Here is a 13,071-nt window from a genome sequence, read left to right as displayed (position 1 = left end):
CTCAAAATTAGACTTGCGTGGGTTGACCCTTTTTTTGCAAAATACCCTCCATATATATATATATATATATATATATATATATATATATATATATATATATATATATACAGTATTCTCCCTCTATAACGAACACGGTTATTACGAGGTTTCACTTATAACGAGGTACATTAGATATAGACAAATTTGGTTATAACGAGAGAAAATAAGATCGAAAAACGTGTTTTTTTTACGTTTTTAGCCCGGCCGTGGCTATAAATAAATATCCTTTTTAACTGCCGCCCGCAATAAACTTCTGTTTAATCTACCGACCGATATTGTGTTGTCGGAAATTTTCAATATATGATTCACAAGTGAAGACTACAGGGGAAAAACGCTGTAAGTAAATTTTTTAAATTTTTGGAAAAAATTGTCATGTACAGTAGGTAATAAGAGAAATTTAAAAAAAAAACAACCAAAGGTCTGGAGGAAAAAGGCAAAAACGCTGTAATTGACAAAATTTAATATTAATTCAACAAAAGAAATAAACAGAAATAAAAAGAAAATAAACAGAACTAGACTTGTTTAACTTAACTAAAGCTAAAAACATTAATATTATCTGTTAAATGAATCAATAACATTGTAAAATTCTTAAGATACAAAATAAGTCATGTTTTTTTATCTGATCAAAATACATTCTTCCTTTTTCTATAAAAATTTTTTATATACATAACAACATCATTATCACTAAGTCGATGGACATTAAAGGAGTAGAAAGACAACTGCCTTTTATAGTACATGTCATTACTTGTAATATTAGGCATTGGAAGGTTTTTATTATAGGCTTACTATAGACTTCATATTCTCTTGAGGAAGTATGGATATTACACTACCCAAATACACACTTTGATTGTCCAATTCAGCATACAATTAAAATTACGAATAATTGTATTTCTGTGTTCAACCGTTATATTTTCAAAACACTGATAATGTTTGAAACAGCAGTCCTTGCCTGTTTCGTAAGTTTGCACTTTTAGCGCTTTAGCTACATCTTGTATTTGCCCAAAACTTTTTCGTTTTCTTGTAGTTTTTGACTGTAAAGCCTCTTCAATTTCACTGTCCTCACTTTCCATATTAATAAACAATAGTTCAAACTTACTAAACGTTAAAAAACAAACTGTGATTATGATAATAATGATACTAAAATAAACAACTTGTATGAATGCTGAACACTGACTGAGATTTTCCGTTGTAAATTGTCCCTACGGACAGGCGCATTGAGCACCTAAATCTGACTTACAGCATTGTTGCCCAGTTTAGTCCCATTGTACAGCATTATATTATTCGTTTGTACCGTTTGACTTATTGCACTTTTATTTTGTTTGATATTTGTGGATTGTACTACATGTATCCAAGTATTTAAAAATGTATTCATCAAAAAATCGATAAAAATTGACTTACAGCATTTTTCCCCTGTAGTCTTCAAGTGTCAGTGTAGGGGTTTGACCATTCGTACCTAATAAACTACGTAAAGAGGGTTAAAAACATGACAAATGAAACAAATTTCACCAGCATTTCATTTCACAGTTGTTTTTGTCGTAGATGTTTATCGTTTGTTTTGCTTATTGTGCTTTCGCATTTTGAAAGTTGTGTTGTAGATTACATAGTCACAGATTACACACTATGACTCCCAAAAGAAAAGTATTTACTTTAGAAGAAAAAATTAACATCCTTAAAGATGTTGAGAATGGTAAGTAGAAAGCAGAAGTTTGTCGTGAAAGAGGAATTTCAAGTTCCACTCTATCTACCATGCTCAAAAATAAACAAGATTTTCGAAGCAGGTTCGTCTTTTTCCGATAAATCGAGAAAACTACGTGCTGCAACTAATAAAGAACTCGATACTGGAATGGTCAAATGGTTTACCGTAAACAGGGCTGTGAATGTTCCAATAATTGGACTACTGCTTCAAGAAAAAGCAACACAGTTTTCGCAGGCGCTAGGTGGTGATGAGAATTTTAAAGCATCGATTGAGTGGATGAGCCGTTTTAGGCACGAAATTACGTGTGGACAAATTTGCGATGAAGCGAAGAGTGTTTCCAAACAAGTCTCCGACAAGTGGTTGAAGTCATAGCCTACAATAAGATAAAATTACAGTGACGATAGTGTTTTCAATGCCGACGAGCTGGGACTTTTTTTAAATTTACTCCAGATAGGACCTTCAAATTCAAAAACGAACGTTATATAGGTGGCAAGTTATCAAAAGAAAGCGTTACTGTACTCGTGTGTACCAGCATGTCCGGTTCCGAAAAAAGGAAGTTAGTCGTCATTGGGAAATCTCAAAAATCACGATGTTTCAGAAGTGTGAATCAGCTTCCTGGCACATATAAATTTAATAAAAAATCGTGGATGACAGCAGATATTTTTAGTGGAGAACTTTTGATGTGGGACAGAGTTGGGACATCCAAAGATTCTTTTAATTGTTGATAATTGCACAACCCATCCGAAAGTTAACGGTTTAAAAAACATTCAACTTCTTTTTTTACCCCCAAATTGCACATCTGTTCTGCAACCGATGGATCAGGGCATCATAAGATCCCTTAAAGTTCTCTACAGAGAACTTTCAGTTAAGCGGATCCTCTTTTACTTTATTAGATGGCATAAATTTGATCCACAAAGCATGGACACTCGTAGATAAAAAAACCATCAGAAAATGTTTCGGCTATGCGGGGTGGACAGAGACTGAGGTAGAAAACGAAGAAGATGAATATCCTGTAGTAGAGTGCTTGAGGTTACAACAGGAAGGTCAAGAACTAACCCAACTGAACAATGATGATGAGTTTGCTGGATTCATTGCCATTGATGATGACGTCATTGTTTGTGATCTTCCGACGGATAGTGAAATTATCGCGGAAGTAGTGTGAAGACAAGATGTGGAAAGTGCTTTAAACGTTGTAAGAAACTTTATCCAAAGACAAAACGGAAATGAAGAAGTATACAACTGTTTCACATCTTTAGAAAATATGATAGAATGATACTGGACAATTTAAAGAAGCCAAAAATGACAGACTTCTTCCAATTACAGAAACAATAGTTTATGTTGTCCTCGAGAATACGCTTTATACATTATGTAGTTGGAAAAAAATTTAAGTACAGATTTTTTGTTTTAACGTATATCAAAAGTGTAAACAAAAAACGCCATTCAAACAATATTTGGCATCTTATATTGCTTCTGTTCTATTACATCTTATATATATATATATATATATATATATATATATATATATATATATATATATATATATTATTGTGATATTTAAAGTCTTGGTGCGCCAAGCAATAATTAGCTAATTAATTTTTTTGATTAATTAAAATTATTTAAATGATATGATTATGACTCTATCACAATTTTTAATTCTTTTATCTCAGGGTTAAATTCGTGCTTCAATATCTAGGCTATTACATGTGAAAGGTAAGGTCCAGAGAATACCGGACTAATAAAAAAAAACACATATGATCTAACACTATATATTGAAATAAAAATAATGAAATAATTCACACTCAAAGGTTTTCAATAAACAAATCTCATATAAGGATTCTCAAAATTTTGTTCTCCGTACGTGAACAATCAAAAATTAATGGTACAAACAATATTAATTGAAATCTCAAAATCCCAAACTATTCTAACTCTCCTAATCAAAATATTTATATCCTTTCTCAATTACGTGTGAAAATTTTGTTATCAATAAAAGAAAAAACTGCAGAAAACAAAAATATCTCTCTCTGATGATGAGTGGTCCAAATCCTTGTTCCTTGTAGACAATATTATCTCCTCTCAACCGCTCCCTATGTAAACAGCAATCTTACACAGATTGTTGCAAGTATATCGTCATTAATGATCTCCTTCAAAAGCACAAATCATTCAAATTATGATAGCCTTTCTCCTCTCGATAAACTGAATCTCTCGTTGGCCCGAGTGAAAAATGACTCTTGGAATATCTTCTCTTTACGATAAACTGAATCTCTCGTTGGCCTGAACAGTGACTCTTGGAATATAAGTAGAGAAATATGACTTACAATATTTTGCTGCTTCAGCTTCTGTCAGATACACTAACTGCACAAAAACTCACTAACATTCCACTACTGCTTGCTACATTTCAGGAACCGCCAGAGAACAATCCACTGTTCGTCTTACAGATTTGGAAAACCAACTAACTATATCTTTTCTCTCTCCTCAATCTCGCTAAACTTTTTCCTACATACTTATCCCGCCTCTTTCAATCTCCGCCAATCACAACTCGTCACAATTCCCCCATTTTTTCATTTCGATAACAAACAAATTTTTACCTATACTTATAAATTTCCTAAAACTTATTTACAAATAATATTTTTCTATAATTCTTAAAAACTAACAAAAACCACTTTCTATAATCCCTTCTATTGTCTTTAATCACTGCATTAATGTATTTTGAAAAACCCCGTTCAATTGTCTGTGGCTTTCACTTAAACTTATGCGGGTCACTCAAGTATAACAAAGAAATAAATGCAAAGCTTACACTTTGTTTAGTACAGGAAATCCAAGGATTTAATAACTTTCCTTCTCCGAAATGTTTGTTGGATATTATCCTACTTATCTGAATTATTTTAATGTTATTGAATTTTGAAATATTTTTAAACAAACCAATATTTTTCTCGATTTTACATATCATAACAAAATATATATATATATATATATATATATATATATATATATATATATATATATATATATATATATATATATAAATATATATAATAAAAATAAATTCCAGAAACCATCATCCACTAACCACTTGTTTACAGTCGACAATTTGTTATTTAATATCGTAGAAAATGACTTACCCACTCATGCTAAGATTGGCACTTCCTATCCTATATATATATATATATATATATATATATATATATATATATATATATATATATATATATATATATATATACAGTAGACTCCCTCTATAACGAGAACTGAAATGGCAGACTAATTACCTCGTTATAAGCGGATCTCGTTATATCCAACAATAATACTGTGCATACATATGAATATGTAGTTTTCTAAAACATTAACTTTCTATAGTGAAGCCATTCGGAGCAATATAAGATGCTAATAAATATTGTTTGAATGGCGTTTTTAAAACAAAGTTGTTTACTTTTATTGTCAATGAAATGCATTAAAACAAAAAAGAGTTGTTTACTTTTACTGTCAATGATATACGTTAAAACAAAAAATCTGTATTCTGTAAATATGTATAAAGCGTATAAACCAAGTTATTTTGTCATTTTTGACTGCTTTAAATTGTCCAGTATTCTATCTATCATATTTTCTAAAGATGTGAAACAGTTTTATGCTTCTTCATTTGCGTTTTGTCCTTGGATAAAGTTTCTGACAACCTTTAAAACACGTGTGAATGGTCAACCCAATACAATGACACTTGTGAATCATAAATTTTACATTTCCGACTAAGAATCATAAATTGTAAGAAGTTTATTGCGGGCGGCCCGCAGTTAAAAAGGGTATTTATTTATAGCTATGACCGGGCCAAAACGTAAAAAACACGTTTTTCAATCTTATTTTTTCTCGTTATAAGCAAATTTACCTCGCTATAAAGGGTTATAGTTCAATCGAAATTTCACGGGACATCTAATGTACCTCGTTATAAGCGAAACCTCGTAATAACCGTGTTCGTTATAAGGGGAGTATACTGTATATATATATATATATATATATATAAATATATATAATAAAAATAAATTCCAGAAACCATCATCCACTAACCACTTGTTTACAGTCGACAATTTGTTATTTAATAATAGTAGAAAATGACTTACCCACTCATGCTAAGATTGGCACTTCCTATCCATCTCCATACTTCAAAAGGTTCTCCTTTTACTTCTTGGATTTCAGTTCTTACGCGAGATTCGTTTTCGTTTATAAACTTCACGGCTTTCGCCCAAGTACTCGCTTTTTCTAAAAAAAAAAAACAAGAAATGAAGCATGTTAAATGTGTGTTATAACAATATTTTATTTCGAATCGAGAAAAGAGATCAACAGAAAGCAACCAAAACCTATATATGTAGAACCATAATTAATAAATAATACATAACTGTATAGGTTATGAAGAAAATTATTGCAGATTTGGTTGTAGTTCGAATGAGTGCATAACAGACAGGTCTCACCTAACATTTTTAAGTTAAAGTTGCATGTTTTTGTGGATTTAGTTTTTGTATGTGTAGACTGTTTTTGTAATGTTACGGTTTTATTTTCGTTTTTAACCGTTTATTTTGTCTATGTGCTATATTTTTCAGTTATTTTCAGTTTTTTAAGTTTACACATTTAATTTTTTTTTTTGAAAATTTTTTCGTTTTGACTATTTATTTATGTGTAAACACAACTTTTTTCAGTTTTTTTTTTAAGTTTATATTACACGTTTGGGACTTGGCAACAGCCTGTGTAAGTATTGACACGTGAAAATTATTTCGTTTCAACGAAAAGTCGAAAAATAGTGGTAATAAATAAAACAAATATACCGATTCGGCAAATTTTCAACTACCGTATACGTTATTCAGTATGTGGAACAAAGATAACACTTAATTGTTTGAATACGAGTGAGACACAATCCACGCACTTGGAGTAGCGAGTCTAATTTTTAAACAGTGTTGCGAAATTTCTGTAACATAACTCCTTCTAAAACATTAGTCGGATACATGAGTGTAACATAATGTTTAAATCCACTACAGTTCATTGTAGAATGAAAATTAATATTGCCCCAACAAACCTTACATGAAGTAATCATGTAAGTATTATTTTTTAAACGATTATATCATTACTTCATTAATTAACAAATAATACTGAATTGAGAAATTGAGATGCGACAACAGCGTGAGCTAAATAAATATCGCACTTCAGTAGACAGACAAATAGTATAAACCATTTGTCCCCTCTACGACTTCCCCTCAAAAGAATAGGCGGTCCTTATCTGTACAGCAGGTTTAAGGTCAATAAGGTAAGGTCTATTTCTTTGATTTTTAGCTGTCGTGGTAAAAGGTTGAAAACAAATAATTAACATGCCAAGCGTATACAGTAGTAGAACCTCGATAAGTTAAATTCCAAGGGAAAAACCAAATATTTTAAGTTATGCAGGTTTTAAGTTATCAAGGGTCTATGTTGTGATGGATTAATATAGGTCAGAAGTTCATTAAAATATAGGCATTTATTATACACTACATTCATTTATTATATTCGTTACAAAAAGTTAAAGCAATAATTAAAGGTATAGTCTACTAAAAAAAGTCTGAGATTTTCTTTTGATTTAAACAATTCATAGATTCTAAATCGATTTGATTTTAAATAACATAGAGAAGAAAATACGTTATCTTTTATGTTTCTACACTGCTCTATAAATGATCGTACAGTCGTTATAGCACTCTTGCTTCGTTGATTGATATGCTCTTAGATGAAGTTTGTGGGTCGTCATTAAATTCATCGTCTTTATAACTTTAAATACAGTGCATGGTGTTATTCCATTATTCAGGATCATTATTATCTTCCTCTTCAAAATGATTTCTTGAGGTTCTGAAGAAAAACCACAGGTTCTAAAGCAGTTTTTCACTGTGAGGAGTGTTACGTTTTGCCATGTTTTGTTCATTATTCTCATTACTTGAAGAACATTGATAGAAGAAATCGTATTTTGCTCCATATCAGCTATCATTCTTCTAACAACTTCTTTTCTGTTTAATGTTTTAAAATTTTTAATGATACTCTGATTCAAAGGTTGAAGTTGTGATGTTGTGTTTGGTGGATGAAATTGTACTTTGATTGCCTTTAATGGTGGTATGCCTCCGTGTGCTGTTCAGTTGTCAATGAACAGAACAATTTTTCTATTTCAAGTTGCCCTTTGCTAATCTATATTATTCAGCCACTTTTTAAAAAGTTCTGCTGTCATCCATGCTTTTTTATTGGCTTCATAATCCATGGGTAGTGATTTTAAACCTGCAAAACACCGAGGTTTTTTTGACTTACCTATATAATTAAAGGTTTGAGTTTTTCTGTGCCCGTAGAATTTGCACAAAGCAGAATCGTAAGTCGTTCCTTGCTGTGTTTTTCTCCATGACATTTTTTTATTTTTGAATGTTAATGTTTTTTCGGGAAGACATTTAAAAAACAGATTAGTTTCATCAGCATTAAAAACATCATTGGGATCATAATTATTCACTAAATTATGCAAGTCAGATTTCCATTCTTGGCAGACTGATTTGCTTACGCTCGTACTTTCGCCGCACATTTTTTTGAGGCTAAATCATTCGTTTATTGAAATTCTCTAACCAGCCATTGCTGGCTTTAAAATTATCGATTTTTAGTGAATTAGCGAACTCTATAGCCTTTTCTTTCAGTATGGGTCCACTGATACTGATGTTTTTGTTTCGATATTGTTTTAACCACGTAAACAAACACTGTTCCAAATTAGGGAATTCGGCAATTTTTGTCTCCTGATTCTTGTTTTTTCAATAGTTCGGTTTCTTTTTTTATGATGATTGATAATGTACTCTCGTGTATTCCAAACAGAGCCGCAACTTCTTTTCTTTTGAATCCATTTTTCACTGCTTCTATCGCTTTTAATTTATCAGCATATGTTAGCGTTGTTAATTTTCTTTTTGAACTCATTTTAAGCAAGGTATCACACAGTACCTAAATCGATGTTTCTAGAACAGTGATCAAAACTTATGATACAGTAAGCTGTTCAGCTGTCATTGGTAAACAATTTTATGTTATAGGGATTGTGAAAACATTTCTTTAAGTTACTGAGGGCCAATATTGATATTATCTATTTAAGTTATCGAGATTGTGTATTTTAAGTTGTAGAGGTTTTGGGCTCCGATGGGAAGGGAACATATAATTTTTTGAAGTTATAGAGGTTTTTAATTTATTGAGGTTTGACCTATCGAGGTTCTACTGTATTTTCAAAAAGAAAAGATTCAAATGGTGAAATGGTATTATGGGAACCATTCTATTGTAGAAATAATACAGTTATTTATTGCTGCTTTTTAAAAACAATAACTTTTTAAAACATGTTTTCCGATGAATCTTCATTCACAATCCATAAACGTCATAATCCATCTGTCGTCCGCTATTGGTCTAGGGAAAAGAAACATTTGAGTATTGCTGTGAAAACACAATTCACAAAGAAATTAAATGTGTGGACTGGCATTTATAACGATAATATAATTGGTCCATTTTTTATTACGGGAAATCTGAATGGACGAAAGTATCTAGATTTATTACGCAATCAGATTATTCCAGCTGTTCGAAACCTTGCTGTCAACTTCGATGATGTTTGGTTTCAACAGGATGGTTGCCCAGCACATAATGCAATCGAAGTTACAAATTATTTGGAACAAACATTTCCTGGACGAATAATTTCTACACGAGGAACAATAAAATGGCCCCCTAGATCACCAGATTTAGCACCTTTGGTATTTTATTTCTTAGGAATGCTAAAATCAAAATTATATCGGCATGATTTCGAACGAGCCACCAATTTAGCAGAATTGTAAGAAAAAATTGTTCAACTTTGTAGTAGAGTACAACCAAATCAGCTAAATGCAATGAGACTTGCTTTAATTGATAGATTCGGATTTTGTTTAGCTTAAAATGGTGGTTTGTTTGAACATTTAATTGGTTAGAGATTTTTTAAAAATGCCTTTAATTTTAATTATTTAGAATAATTTTTTGATTGGTTTTTTTCTTATAAAAATAATGTTTATATTTAGTTAATGTTTGTTAAGTTAATTATTGTTTTATTTCCTAGCTACCAGAGCTAAAAAATCTACAAAAATTACATTTAAAACTCGAATTCCTATAAGTGAGTTTTTCTTAAAGATTTACTGACGGAAAGTTGGCGACGAAATAATTTTATGCAAAGAACTACACCCCATCAACGTCCGATAATTACTGTCGGTCATCGGTGTATTTTTATGCCGCTTCGCACTGTAAAAGAAGGCGTTGCTTAAAATTTCAAACTCTCAGGGGAATAATGCTTTGTTGCCACACATAAATTACTTAAATCACTGTTCTTTGTTAACTAATAAAGTAATTGATAAAATCGATTAGAAAATAACAATTACGTGGCTACTTTATTTGAATTTTTTTGGGACAATATTAATTTTTATTCTACAATGAACTGTAGTGGATTTAAATATTATTTTAGACTCATGCATCGGACTAAAATTTAGAAGGAAATATGTAACAGAAATAATAGCAACACTGTTTAAAAGTCATATCTACTCCGTCGAGATGATGACTGCCTCTCACTTCTATTCAAACAATTAAGTGTTATCTTTGTTCCACATACTGAATAACGTATACGGTAGTTGAAAATTTGCCGAATCTGTATACACAGAAAGCAGCATCGACATAGGAAAAAGTACAGTGAACAGAAAATCACGAATAAAAAAAAAAGTCAACACACATAAATAGTTTAAACAACATACTCTCGTCACTCGGGCTATTCACCTCCCATTTTGTCGGACTGAACCGATTCACTTGAAATTTGGGGGAGTTGATGGGAAAGTGCTCAAATAACAAAAGTTATATAACGCCGATGTGTGCTTCCAGGGGTAGTTTCCATCCCTTTTCGGGCGTGGAAATTCTTTTGCTCAAAATAATTATGGAATTGATAGACGAATAAATTCTAAGCAACTTTAATAAAAATCACGTTTTTTAACGGTTTTTCATGAATTATTCAAAAAATATGCCTTTGATCGAAAAAGTATGTAAAACAAGAATGAGGCTTATAAAAGAAGAATGAGATTAATTTTTTACAAGATATTCTAGATACAATATAAAGTGAGCTATGGTCGGTGAAATGAGACATTTTTTTTTGGCGAATATTTGGATCAAGTTTTTGATAGTCTATGAACAGACCTTTAAAATTAGCACTACAAAAAATATCATTTGCATGTAAACTGGGTAAATTTCAGCTCGTTAAAGATCTTTGAATATTTTAAGTAAAAAAGAGCAGTATATTATTAACCTAATATCCACCAGAATAAAAATTAATCGTTTTCCTTCTATAGTACATTTTATTTCATTAGATCCAGGAGTTTGACTGGTTTAAAATGCATTATTTTTGAAAAATGCTATATTAAATTGTATCGTCTACTTTGAAAATTTCTAAAAATTGGTCCTTTTTCATAATAACTTTTTTTTTCCGGTTTTTTTATAGCGTTTTCCGCCTTCCTGTTCCCAGTTTCCAGCTATGTCGGTCATTCCATTCGCCTGGGTGAAGGTTTCTTTCCGACATTGCCTTCTGAATGCCGCCCAGCCAGGATTGTTTTGGCCTTCCTCTCTTCCTTCTTTCCCTTGGCGTCCATTTTAAAATTTGGTTTGGCAGCCTGTCGTCGTCCATTCTTTTCACATGACCATACCAGATCAGTTGTCTCCTTTGAATTTCGTCAATGATGGTTGACTTGACTCCCATTATATTTCTGATATGGTCATTTTGTATTCTATCAAGCCTTGATTTTCTAGCTGATCTTCTCCAGAAGTCCATTTCCAATGCAAGTAGGCGTCGCTCAAGGGATTTAGTAAGTTGCCATGTTTCGCATCCATAGAGCACTATACTTTTAAAGATGGAGTTAAAGAGGAGATGCTTTCTTTGATTTGATAGTTCTTTTGACCATAGCATCGGGTTTAGGCATCCTATCACCCTTTTTCCTTTCACGATTCTTTGCTCTATCTCTTTTTCGGTGCGCCCACTCTTGTTGATTGTTGTTCCCAAATATATATATTCCTCACAGTTCTTGATTGTTTCATGTTCGTTGACCATTAGATCTTCTACTTCATTCCCGATGCATAAGTATTGCGTTTTGTTTCTATTTACAGAGAGGCCCCATTCTTCATATGTTTTAAACAACCGTCTCGTCATGAATTCTAAATCTTCCTTGTCTGCTGCCACTACTACTTGGTCGTCCGCAAAATGTAGAGTGTATAATGTTGTATCGTCGTCAAGTTGGATCCCCATTCCTGAACATGATCTTCTCCAGTGTTTTAGTGCTTAATTTAAATAGATCTTAAATAGTATTGGAGAGAGGCAGCATCCTTGTCGTAAGCCTTTTGTTACTGGAAATTCTTCTGATAAGGTGTTGTTTAGTTTGATTTTTGATGATGCTTTATTGTATAATTATTTGACTGCGGCGATGATCGTGCTATTTAATGAAGATCGTTCAAGAGACTGCCACAGCTTTCTCACAGGAATCGTGTCATATGCTTTTGTGAGATCCACAAATAAAAGATGTATTTCCTGGTTTCTTGCAACTTTATTTTCATTCAGTTGTGTTAGGGTAAATATGTGGTCTACGCAAGATCTTCCAGCTCTAAATCCTGCTTGCTGTTCAATTTCATGAGGTTCGTATTCTTTCTCAATGTTTTTTAAGATTTTACCAAACAGCCTGCTACAGGTACTGGTGACAGAGATACATCTGTAATTTCCGCAAATATCTTTTGGACCTTTTTTGTGAATTGGAGTAATCCATGCTTCTTTCCAACTATTCGGGATTTCTTCCCCATTTAAGTATCTTGTGAATAGCACTTTAAGATAGCTTATTAGTTTTGGTGTTCCGTTTTTTAGAAGTTCTGCTGGTATGTTCTCCGGCCCGGATGCTTTGTTATTCTTCATCGATTTAAGCGCTTGTTGTATTTGTTCTTCTTCCATGTTTACATATTCACCTTGTACTCGTATGCGTTGAGGTGAGTCAGTATTATAAATATCTCTGTCTTCATTCAGTTCACTTGCATAATGATCTTTCCATGTATCTATCTGGATGGGCTGTATTCGACTTTTATTTGATGTGTCGGTTTTCAGGGTTTTTATTAATTTCCATGCCGCTGATGATCGCGCTCCTCCGATGTAACAGTCAACTTCTTTACATTTTGCATCCCATGTTTCATTTTTGTTGTTCCTTGTCATATCTTTAAATATTCTTTGCTGTTCTTTGTATATTTCTTTATCTTCAAGATTCTTAGTGTTCAGCCATCTTTTGTACGCTTCCTGTTTCTTATTT

The 13,071-nt window shown here is 32.1% G+C and overlaps 1 protein-coding gene across 2 annotated transcripts in view; it reads right to left on the bottom strand.

Moving 5' to 3' along the window:
* The window catches only part of LOC140445211 (inner nuclear membrane protein Man1-like), a 58,767-nt gene that overhangs the window by 21,244 nt on the left and 24,452 nt on the right, over window positions 1-13,071 (bottom strand). For both annotated transcript variants that reach the window (XM_072537105.1, XM_072537104.1), the window contains exon 11: window positions 5,842-5,980. In XM_072537105.1, the coding sequence (XP_072393206.1) occupies window positions 5,842-5,980 (139 nt within the window). The remainder of the gene's footprint in view (window positions 1-5,841; window positions 5,981-13,071) is intronic.

The sequence above is a fragment of the Diabrotica undecimpunctata genome, chromosome 7, assembly GCF_040954645.1.
Source record: "Diabrotica undecimpunctata isolate CICGRU chromosome 7, icDiaUnde3, whole genome shotgun sequence".
In the NCBI taxonomy this organism is placed as follows: domain Eukaryota; kingdom Metazoa; phylum Arthropoda; class Insecta; order Coleoptera; family Chrysomelidae; genus Diabrotica; species Diabrotica undecimpunctata.
The sequence above is the reverse complement of the archived record's forward strand: the minus strand, read 5'-3'. Positions and strand labels throughout refer to the sequence as shown.